The sequence below is a fragment of the Aquarana catesbeiana genome, linkage group LG09 (genome assembly GCF_042186555.1).
Source record: "Aquarana catesbeiana isolate 2022-GZ linkage group LG09, ASM4218655v1, whole genome shotgun sequence".
Classification (NCBI taxonomy): Eukaryota; Metazoa; Chordata; class Amphibia; order Anura; family Ranidae; genus Aquarana; species Aquarana catesbeiana.
In genome coordinates, this window is record NC_133332.1 from 150,494,256 (window position 1) to 150,506,291 (window position 12,036).

The 12,036-nt window shown below is 49.3% G+C and overlaps 1 protein-coding gene across 1 annotated transcript in view; it reads left to right on the forward strand.

Moving 5' to 3' along the window:
* The first annotated feature begins 785 nt into the window (after window positions 1-785).
* The window catches only part of TMEM185A (transmembrane protein 185A), a 61,566-nt gene continuing 50,315 nt past the window's right edge, over window positions 786-12,036 (forward strand). The window contains exons 1-2 of the mRNA XM_073599271.1: window positions 786-1,018; window positions 3,779-3,955. Coding sequence (XP_073455372.1) covers window positions 981-1,018; window positions 3,779-3,955 — 215 coding nt within the window. The 5' untranslated portion in view covers window positions 786-980. The remainder of the gene's footprint in view (window positions 1,019-3,778; window positions 3,956-12,036) is intronic.

A 12,036-nucleotide genomic window follows, 5' to 3' on the forward strand; every position in this document is an offset into this window, starting at 1 on the left:
AGCACTGTGTCCCCTGATCACTGATAACCTCCCCATCTCCAGTACTGTGTCCTCTGATCACTGATAACCCCCCCATCTCCAGCACTGTGTCCTCTGATCACTGATAACCCCCCCATCTCCAGCACTGTGTCCTCTGATCACTGATAACCCCCCCATCTCCAGTACTGTGTCCCCTGATCACTGATAACCCCCCATCTCCAGTACTGTGTCCCCTGATCACTGATAACCTCCCATCTCCAGCACTGTGTCCCCTGATCACTGATAACCCCCCATCTCCAGCACTGTGTCCTCTGATCACTGATAACCCCCCCATCTCCAGCACTGTGTCCCCTGATCACTGATAACCCCCCATCTCCAGCACTGTGTCCTCTGATCACTGATAACCCCCCATCTCCAGCACTGTGTCCCCTGATCACTGATAACCTCCCCATCTTCAGCACTGTGTCCCCTGATCACTGATAACCCCCCATCTCCAGCACTGTGTCCCCTGATCACTGATAACCCCCCATCTCCATCACTGTGTCCCCTGATCACTGATAACCCCCCATCTCCAGCACTGTGTCCGCTGATCACTGATAACCCCCCATCTACAGCACTGTGTCCCCTGATCACTGATAACCCCCCATCTCCAGCACTGTGTCCCCTGATCACTGATAACCTCCCCATCTCCAGTACTGTGTCCTCTGATCACTGATAACCCCCCATCTCCAGTACTGTGTCCCCTGATCACCCCCCCATCTCCAGCACTGATCACTTATAACCCCCTCCCCTCCCCCGGTGTCCTCGGTGATAAACTTCAGTGACAACTCTCTTCCTCCGCCTACTGCAGCTCGCAGGTCCCTGTACCGTAATGACCGATATAGAGCAGGCCGGAGAGTCAGACTGCTCCGGGTGTGTGCGCATGTTGTAGGGAGAAGGCGGCGGTGTCGGTGTCGGTGGACATGTCCTGTGTGTAGAGCCCGGAGAGGAAGGGGGGCACTATGAATCTCCGGGGCCTCTTCCAGGACTTCAACCCCAGGTGAGCCGCTCTGTACGGAGCTGAGAGGGAGGAGAGCCGGGACTCGGAGTGTGCGGAGAGCGGATCCGAGGAGTCTGAGGCCTAGTCAGGGGAAGGAAATGGCTGGGGGGAGTGGACCGACTAGACGGGGCCTGTAATGCCTGATACAAGGGAAGGGGGCCGGGTACATTGGTATGGGGGGAAGGGGGCCGGGTGCCCTGATATGGGGGGGGGAGGGGGCTGGGTGCCCTGATATGAGGGGCATGTACCCTGATATGGGGGGAAGGGGGCCGGGTGCCCTGATATGGGGGGAAGGGGGCCGGGTGCTCTGATATGAGGGGCTGTTACCCTGATATAGGGGGGGGAGGGGGCCGGGTGCTCTGATATGAGGGGCAGGTTCCCTGATATGGGGGGAAGGGGGCCGGGTGCTCTGATATGGGGGGCAGGTACCCTGATATGGGGGGGGAAGGGGGATGGGTGCTCTGATATGGGGGGCAGGTACCCTGATATGGGGGGGGAAGGGGGATGGGTGCTCTGATATGGGGGGCAGGTACCCTGATATGGGGGGAAGGGGGCCGAGTGCCCTGATAGGGAGGTGACAGGGGCCGGGTACCCTGATATGGGGGGAAGGGGGCCGGGTTCTCTGATATGGGGGGCCGGGTGCTCTGATATGGGGGGAAGGGGGCCGGGTGCCCTGATAGGGAGGGGGCAGGGACCGGGTACCCTGATGTGGGGGGGAAGGGGGCCGGGTGCTCTGATGTGGGGGAGAAGGGGGCTGGGTGCTCTGATATGGGGGGGAAGGGGGCCGGGTGCTCTAATATGGGGGGGAAAGGGGGCCAGGTACCCTGATATGGGGCGAAGGGGGCCAGGTGCCCTGATAGGGAGGGGACAGGGGCCGGGGTACCCTGATATGGGGGGAAGGGGGCCGGGTGCTCTGATATGGGGGGCAGGTTCCCTGATATGAGGGGACAGGGGCCGGGTGGTCTGATATGGGGGGGCAGGTACCCTGATATGGGGGGAAGGGGGCTGGGTGCCCTGATATGGGGGGGGGGAAGGGGGCTGGGTACCCTGATATGGGGGGAAGGGGGCCGGGTGCTCTGATATGGGGGGCAGGTTCCCTGATATGAGGGGACAGGGGCCGGGTGCTCTGATATGGGGGGAAGGGGGACGGGTGGTCTGATATGGGGGGCAGGTACCCTGATATGGGGGGAAGGGGGCCGGGTGGTCTGATATGGGGGGCAGGTACCCTGATATGGGGGGAAGGGGGCTGGGTGCCCTGATATGGGGGGGGGGGGAGGGGGCTGGGTACCCTGATGTGGGGGGAAGGGGGCCGGGTGCTCTGATATGGGGGGCAGGTTCCCTGATATGAGGGGACAGGGGCCGGGTGCTCTGATATGGGGGGCAGGTACCCTGATATGGGGGGAAGGGGGCCGGGTGGTCTGATATGGGGGGCAGGTGCCCTGATATGGGGGGAAGGGGGCTGGGTGCCCTGATATGGGGGGGGGAAGGGGGCTGGGTGCCCTGATATGGGGGGGCAGGTACCCTGATATGGGGGGAAGGGAGCCGGGTGCCCTGATATGGGGGGCAGGTACCCTGATATGGGGGGAAGGGGGCTGGGTGCTCTGATATGGGGGGCAGGTACCCTGATATGGGGGGGAATGGGGCCAGGTACCCTGATATGTGGGGGAAGGGGGCCGGGTGCTCTTATATGGGGGGCAGGTACCCTGATATGGGGGGAAGGGGGCCGGGTGCATTGATAGGGGGGGGCAGGGGCCGGTTCCCTGATGGGGGGAAGGGGGCCGGGTGCTCTGATATGGGGGGCAGGTACCCTGATATGGGGGAAGGGGGGTGGGGGGTGGGTGCTCTGATATGGGGGGGAAGGGGGCCGGGTGCCCTGATATGGGGCGAAGGGGGCCAGGTGCTCTGATATGGGGTGAAGGGGGCCGGGTGCCCTGATATGGGGGGCAGGTACCCTAATATGGGGTGAAGGGGGCCGGGTGCCCTGGTATGGGAGGGGACAGGGGCCGGGTGCCCTGGTATGGGGGGGAAGGAAGCCGGGGGCCGGATGCCCTGATATTGGGGAGTGGGTGCCCTGGAAGGGGTGAAGGAAGCTTGGTAACTTGGCTGGTATGGAGGTCTGTTCTCTTCTGCCAGTAATGACACAGATCCTCCATGTCTTGTAGAGATCAGTTTGCTGTGGTGGAATGACAGTCCTATACTACACTCATAGTCTTGTAGGAAGCAGAAGAAGGATCCATAGCACACCAGGAGGGCCCAGAGATCTGACACACCTGGCTCTGCATCGTTGGTACAAGTAGAGAGTCACAAGCTCCTTCATGCCTGATTTAACTGGGCATTAACTTGGGAAGGGGAGGTCAAACTGGTACTGAAGAATCATTTAGGTTTTTGGCTCAGAAAGTTTTGAGACCAGAGACCTCTGGCCATTTTCAGCAGCATGTCAACAGCAGCCTTTATAGACCCCTCTTAGTTTCTTTTAACCACATGCCGTCCCACCCACAGTACTTTTACTGCAAGTGGGCGGCACAACCAGGCATACATGTACATGCTGCTCCTGTGACTGCTGTGTCTACCGGACACAACAAATTAGTGTTGGCGGTAAAGCGGTCGGGGTATCACAATGTAAACAAAACTGTTATGAGATGCGGAATTGAGAAGCCTTCCTTTGTTTTTATACAGTGGACATTGCTTCATCTTCATGGATTGAATACACTATTGCTGGTAATGGTTGTCTTGTAATATTTACTGTCTTCTGTTTTGCAGTAAATTTCTCATCTACGCCTGCTTGTTGCTGTTTTCTGTTCTCCTCTCCCTGCGCCTCGATGGTATTATACAGTGGAGCTACTGGGCAGTGTTTGCACCAATATGGCTATGGAAACTAATGGTAATTGTTGGAGCCTCTGTCGGAACTGGAGTATGGGCACGAAACCCTCAGTACAGGTATTGTAATAGCAGCTATTTACCACTATTCCGCCAGATCTTCTTTTTTTTTTTTTTTTTTAGTTTGTGCATACATTTTAAAATGTGCAGTTGCAGGCCTGAAGATTAGTTAAAATCTCCTCCAAACATTATCTATTTTCAGAATGCAAATACACTAGAGAATAAAATGGAGTGCACATATTTATCAAAATGCATGTTTTAAGTACAAATTACACTATTTTAGTGCACATAAACACAATGGGTTAATTAAATAAAGGTGAATAGACTGTACTCTGTACAAGTGCAGTTGCACTAATTTTCCCCAGAGCTTAACAAATGTGGTAAACCTCTGCTGATTTCCATCATCCAATCATGTGCAAGCAAAAATGCTGTCTTTATTTTTTTTTTTTTTGCACCTTATTCTTTACAAAATAAAGCTTTATCGCATTTAGGCCAGGTTCACACTGGTGCGACACGACAGCTGTCCTACTTTGGACCCGACAGCTGTCCTACTTTGGACCCGACTTTGCCCTGCGACTTGAAGCCGACATACGTCCGACTTTTAATGAACAGGGATCCAACTTTGATCCCTGCCAATACCAGGCACTGTGCTTGATTTGAATCTTGATGGGGAAATCCACGCCAAATTTTAAATAAAAAACCGGCATGGGTTCCCCTTCCAAGAGCATACCAGGCCCTTCGGTCTGATATGGATTTAAAGGGGAACCCCCTAGGCCAAAAATACGGCATGGGGGTCCCCCCAAAATCCATACTAGACCCTTATCCGAGCACGCAGCCCAGCCCGTCAGGAAAAGGGATGGGGACGAGCGAGCACCCTCCCCCCCCGAACCGTACCAGGCCGCATGCCCTCAACATGGGGGGGGGGGTGGATGGTTTGGGGCAGAGGGGCGCCCTGTGGCCCCCCACCCCAAAGCGCCTTGTCCACATGTTGATGAGGACAAGGGCCTCTTCCCGACAACCCTGGCCGTTGGTTGTCGGGGTGGGGGGCTTATCAAAATCCGGGAGCCCCCTTTAATAAGGGGGCCCCCAGATCCCGGCACCCCACCCTATGTGAATGAGTATGGGGTATATCATACCCCTACCCATTCACCTAGGAAAAAAAGTGTCAATTAAAAAACACACTAGACAGGTTTTTAAAGTAATTTATTAGGCAGCTCCAGGGGTCTTCTTTCGACTTCGGGGGTCTCTTCCGACTCCTCCGCGCTCTCTGGCCTCTTCTCCGGCCTCTTCTCCACTATCTTCTGCACTTTTGCTAGCGGTGGCCCGGTCTTCTCCGTCGTCTTCTTCCGATGTTGACACGACGCTCTCTCCCTCTGTAATGCCGAGTGCGAGGTGCGCAGCGACTTATATAGGGATGGGGTGTGGTCACCGGGTGATGTCATTCGGTGACTCCGCCCATTATGCCGTCACCACCCGGTACATGATGGGATGGTGACGTCATAATGGACGGAGACACAGAATGACATCACCCGGTAACAACGCCCCATCCCTATATAAGTCATTGCGCACCACGCACACGGCATTACAGCGGGAAAGAGCGTCGTGTCAACATTGGAAGAAGACGGTGGAGAAGACCAGCCCACCGCTAGCAAAAGAGCAGAAGATAGCGGAGGAGCCCGGCAGAAGATACCAGAGAGCGGGAGAAGAACTGGAGAGCGTGGAGAAGTCGGAAGAGACCCCCGAAGTCGCAAAACCTGTCTAGTGTGTGTTGTGTGGTTTTTTTTTTTTTTCTTTTATTGACACTTCCTAGGTGAATGGTACCCCATACTCATTCACATAGGGTGGGGGCCGGGATCTGGGGGCCCCCTTATTAAAGGGGGCTCCTGGATTCCGATAAGCCCCCCCGCAGACCCCGACAACCAACAGCCAGGGTTGTCGGGAAGAGGCCTTTGTCCTCATCAACATGGGGACAAGGTGCTTTGGGGTGGGGGCCCCTGCTCCAAAGCATACACCCCCCCCATGTTGAGGGCATGCGGCCTGGTATGGTTCAGGAGGGGGGGGGGGGGGCGCTCGCTCGTCCCCATCCCCTTTCCTGACCGGCTGGGCTGCGCTTGGATAAGGGTCTGGTATGGATTTGGGGGGGACCCCCATGCCGTTTTTTCGGCGTAGGGGGTTCCCCTTAAAATCCATACCAGACCCAAGGGCCTGGTATGCTCTTGGAGGGGGAACCCATGCCATTTTTTAATTAAAAATTTGGCGCGGAGTTCCCCCTCAAGATCATCTGAGCACAAGTCACATGCCAAAGTCGGATCATGCAAGACGGCGATCCGACTTTGATCCGACTTCAATTATAGTCAATGGGCTGAAGTAGGATCAAAGTCGGACCAAAGTAGTACAGGGAGCATTTTCAAAGTCGGACCGACTTGTGTCGGACCAGTTAGGACGGCTCCCATAGGGAAACATTGATTTTCACACGTCATGCGACAAGAGCTCCCAATGTCGGAGCGTTTGTTGCACTAGTGTGAACCCGGCCTAAGTAGTCTCTGGGGAAAATTTGCCTTTAGTAATTCAACCCTGCTATATTGTCCACTTTTTTTTTTTTTAGTGAATTATAAAAGAGGTTGTGTCGAGTAAATAGATACCAAATATGTAAAGACTTAAAAGGTAACTCAACTTTTGTGGGGGGGAAAAATAGCAACTAAAAAAAAAATATGGCATATAATGGAATATTAAAATTAAAATGATATTTCCTTCTCAATCTGCAGTGCTGTAGTTTTCTATAAAATGCAATGCTATCTGGCTACCTGTAGGCGTTCTGTACACATATGGTTTATAGAATGCTCTTCAGAAATATCATTTCCTGCTTGTGTGATTGGCTTACTGATTTTTCCCAAAAGTCTATACTAAGATACAAATCAGATTTTGAACATCCCCTTCTACTCCCAAAATGAAATCACATCTATAGGGATGCAGAATTTACCACTTTCATCATTAGAGCCCTGCAAGTGCACCAGCTGATTTAATATAAAATCACTCCTATTCAATTTGCACATGGAGGCAGTTCTTTCTTCAGAATAACAAAAGGTAGGAATTGGCAAGTTTGTTAAAATCTCTGCAATGTACATAGATCAACCAGAGCGGAATGTTTTTTTTTTTTTTTTCTTAACAAAGATGGAGATAAGGCTCTTACACACTATAAGAAAATCGGGCAAATATTTTCGTCCGAGAAACTTTCGTATGATTTACGTATAGTGTGTACACAATTTTCGACAGCCGATACCGACTTTTTGTACGAAAATGCCCGAAGGGACAAACTCCAAAATTTTTCTCCTAGGGGAACAGAATGAACGATTTTCGTTTAATGTGTACCGTTTTCGTACAAGAGAAATCAGAAAAGAAAGACTGCGCATGATTAGAAACAATAAACAGCAAAAAAAAAAAAGCCTTTTCTTTTTTTGTACGAGAATTTTCGTAAGAATTTTCATTTATTGGTTCCAATTTACTGTGAAACAGCGAGGAAAATCAGACGATTGTTCGCCCCATTTTCTTATAGTGTGTACCCTACATTACTCTTTAAACTTAACTCCACTTTTGTTGAGAAAAAAACATTCCTCTCCAGGTAATCTATGTACATGGCAAGGATTGTAACAAACTTTGTTGCAGATTCCTACGTTTTGTTCTGGATAAAAAGGAGTTTTATAGTCTGTGTCCATGTGAATCTGTATGTGTGTGGTTTTGTAATTATCAATCAGCTGCTGCACCTGCAGGGCTCTAATGAATAAAATTGCAGGGTCTGAATCTCTTTAGACGAGATTTCCTTTCGGAGTATCTCACCAAAAATTCCATGGGATGCTCAAAATCGAATTTGTATCTTAGTGCAGACTTCTGGGAAAATCTGTAAGCCAATCACACAAGCAGGAAATTGCATATCTGGCTGGCATTCTGTACACCATCTGTGTACAGAACACCTCCAGGTAGCCATATTGCATTTTACAGAAAATGACAGAGCTTCAGTTTAAAAAGGAAAGATTATAATTGAATGCTATTAAAAAATGATATGTCTTGTGTCGCAATTGTATATACTATATTTTCTCAAATCTCCTTTCAGGACAACCTTGGAGAGAGCGCAGCTTCACCCATTTTTCAGGAAACACATGCAGCCTTTAAATCCCCCCTTTTCCACCATGGCTCCAGTTATTGTGTTTCCTCCGCCATGATGGAAGCGCATGCTGAGAGAGAAGGCTTACCTTTTTGTGTTTTGTTGTGCAGTCACCATCCCATACAAACAAAATAGAGACTCCCATCATCTGATAAAGATATACAAATGAATGGACCACCAACTCAATAATTATAAAAAAATCTTTAATATAATGAATTAAAATAGACCACATGTATGAAAGGATGCACGACATGTGCTACATAAGACAAACCAATGTGTTGTATAAAAACCGCATGCAATATGAATGCCCAAATGCCCGACGCGTTTCCGGTATCAGGTGTTCCTATACCTTCTTCAGGGACCAAGGGTTCAGAAAATTTAGTGTTCAAAATACATTCTAAAATTGCAAAGAGACACTGTCAGATATCACATAACAGTCAGAGTATATATAAAAATATCACAAAACTCATATAATCAAAAAGATCAATGGTCAAAGTACAGGAGGTGATAATATTCAGGTGAAAGATGTATATATGAACACAGGACATCAAAGCATATCACAACTAACAGAGATAAGAGCCCAATATACCTGGTGTAAAGATTCAATATCAGAAATACGTATGAGGAACCAGTGAGTATTATATTGGCACTGCACCCCTCGCCATTAGTGGGAATTATGGGTGATTAGTGTGTTCTCTGGGTGAGTGGCACCCGCATAGTCTGCATAGTAAAAATACAATAAAAATGAAAATAGGTGTAAAACAATTAAATAAGTTAATTCCTTAACGAAGCTCAAAAGTAAGATAGGATAGATGGACATGGGCCCCCCACGGGAGAAGACGCAAATAGACACAGTATCAGAATATGCAGTTGAGACCCTATTGCACACCAAAGGAAAATGTTCAAATAGAGTTCCTGCGGAGGGGGTAATAGAAAGGTGAGGAATAAAAAAGCAATGAATGAAATAAAATCCCAAATTAAAATCCCTAATTAGAAATCACAAACGGGGGGGAGGGGAGGGACAGGGGGAACCCCTCCTCCATCGGAGAAAAGGGGATATCCATAATATGAGGGAGGAACCATGCCTACCTCACGGGGAGTGCTCAAGTTATAGGCTTCTATAAGATGAAACCAGACCATTCATCAAGGCACTGTAGTAGGGCTACATAGCCCAGGGAACAATGTCCCAATATTCCACCCTAGATGAAACCTATATGTGTGAAGACACAAGGTACATTCAATTCCAAATGGGAAAAAACGTATGATAAAACAAAAAGTGGTATCCAGTATGTGCAGAGTTACTTACGGGACTGTCCCTCCTGCGTGCAATGTCAAATCACTAGATGCATGCCTAAAAATGAAAACACACACTGCCGTTTAAATAAGCCGGTGATTGAATGCCGGCGCATGCGTGCAACCGCATATGGTGGCGGTGGGTGGGTGGAGCAGGTTGCTGGACAGACGTGTTAGCATCATTCCCCCTCCTGCAGTGTATAGACCGAGCATTGTCTGTGCGTGCTTGTGGATACTCCCTCTGGCATTGTCAGAGAATTACCACAGCGTAATTGGCTGTGTGACGGGGGTGGAGGCTTTGTAGGGACAAATTAGTTTGAATGAACACACTGGTGTATAACGTGAATCCAAACCCATGTATGTCCTGCTGGTAGTGACAAGCAAGAACTGATGTCTCAGTTGTAAATTAAAAATAGATGTCCATAGGGAAAGAGGTGAATGAAAAAAATGAAAAAATAAGAAAATGAAAAAAATGCAGACGCAAAAGACATACACCCAGAGAACACACATTTGAAATTTAATGCCATCTAGTTATACACCCGTGTGTTCATTCAAACTAATTTGTCCTTGCAAAGCCTCCCCCCCGTCACACAGCCAATTACGCTGTGGTAATTCTCCGACAATGCCAGGGGGAGTATCCACAAGCACGCACAGACAACGCTCGGTCTATACACTGCAGGAGGGGGAATGACGCTAACACGTCTGTCCGGCAACCTGCTCCACCCACCCACCGCCACCATATGCGGTTGCACACATGCGCCAGCGTTCAATCACCGGCTTATTTAAACGGCAGTGTGTGTTTTCATTGTTAGGCATGCATCCAGTGATTTGACATTGCACGCAGGAGGGACAGTCCCGTAAGTAACTCTGCACATATTGGATACCACTTTTTGTTTTATCATACGTTTTTTCCCATTTGGAATTGAATGTACCTTGTGTCTTCACACATATAGGTTTCATCTAGGGTGGAATATTGGGACATTGTTCCCTGGGCTATGTAGCCCTACTACAGTGCCTTGATGAACGGTCTGGTTTTATCTTATAGAAGCCCATAACTTGAGCACTCCCCGTGAGGTAGGCATGGTTCCTCCCTCATATTATGGATATCCCCTTTTCTCCGTTGGGGGAGGGGTTCCCCCTGCCCCCCCCCCACCCCGTTTGTGATTTCTAATTGGGGATTTTAATTTGGGAATTTGGGATTTTATTTCATTCATTGCTTTTTTATTCCTCACCTTTCTATTACCCCCTCCGCAGGAACTCTATTTGAACATAAGTTCCTTTGGTGTGCAATAGGGTCTCGCTGGATATTCTGATACTGTGTCTATTTGCGTCTTCTCCCGTGGGGGGCCCATGTCCATCTATCCTATCTTACTTTTGAGCTTTGTTAAGGAATTAACTTATTTAATTTTTTTACACCTATTTTCATTTTTATTGTATTTTTACTATGCAGACTATGCGGGTGCCACTCACCCAGAGAACACACTAATCACCCATAATTCCCACTAATGGCGAGGGGTGCAGTGCCAATATAATACTCACTGGTTCCTCATACGTATTTCTGATATTGAATCTTTACACCAGGTATGTTGGGCTCTTATCTCTGTTAGTCGTGATATGCTTTGATGTCCTGTGTTCATATATACATCTTTCACCTGAATATTATCACCTCCTGTACTTTGACCATTGATCTTTTTGATCATATGAGTTATTTGTGATATTTTTATAGATACTCTGACTGTTATGTGATATCTGACAGTGTCTCTTTGCAATTTTAGAATGTATTTTGAACACTAAATTTTCTGAACCCTTGGCCCTGAAGAAGGTATAGGAACACCTGATACTGGAAACGCGTCGGACATTTGGGCATTCATATTGCATGCGGTTTTTATACAACACATTGGTTTGTCTTAAGTAGCACATGTCGTGCATCCTTTCATATATGTGGTCTATTTTATTTCATTATATTAAAGATTTATTTTTATAATTTTTGAGTTGGTGGTCCATTCAAAGTCCCAACTAGGGGGCATTCATTTCTATATCACCATCCCATGCGGGCGGAGGGGTGTTCCGGAGTCCCCGGTCTCTCCAGCTCAGGGTATGCAAGGGCCCGCAGGAGGCGTCGGCGTCTATGTGCCCGGGGTCCACTGGTGGCCGGGCGGGTGCCACTGCTGGTCAGCGGCACATCCCGCGCGTCGGTTCCGAGTCCTAGCCGGTGGGTGACGTCATGTCCAGTGATGCGGCTTCCTGCGGGGGTGTGGCGCAAGTTGTCCCAAGTGCCTGGAACGCAGAGACTTGGGGGCGGGTCTGTCGACCAGCACTTCCGGTTCCGACCCTCGTCGATGATACCGCGTAATTCAAAAACCAGGTTTTTTTTTTTTTCTCAGTACCCCGCTGCGCTCTCTGCTAAGATGAAGGCGAGACTGACAGCTACGGCGGAAGTAGGCGCCCCAGGCACTGGTCAGGCCCAGGTATGAGGGGTACAGTGTAGGGGTGCGCATCTTCACTGGCCTCACGATTCGATTCGATTACGATTATCAAGTCAGCGATTCGATTCGATATCACGATGCATCACGATTACAGCGCAAGTCCGCAAGTGCTCATGGTTTTCATCAAAAAAAATTCAAGTAGTCAGGAGAACTCCATTTTTTTTATTCTATCTGTTCTTAAGAAAAAAGAGAGACAGCAGAGG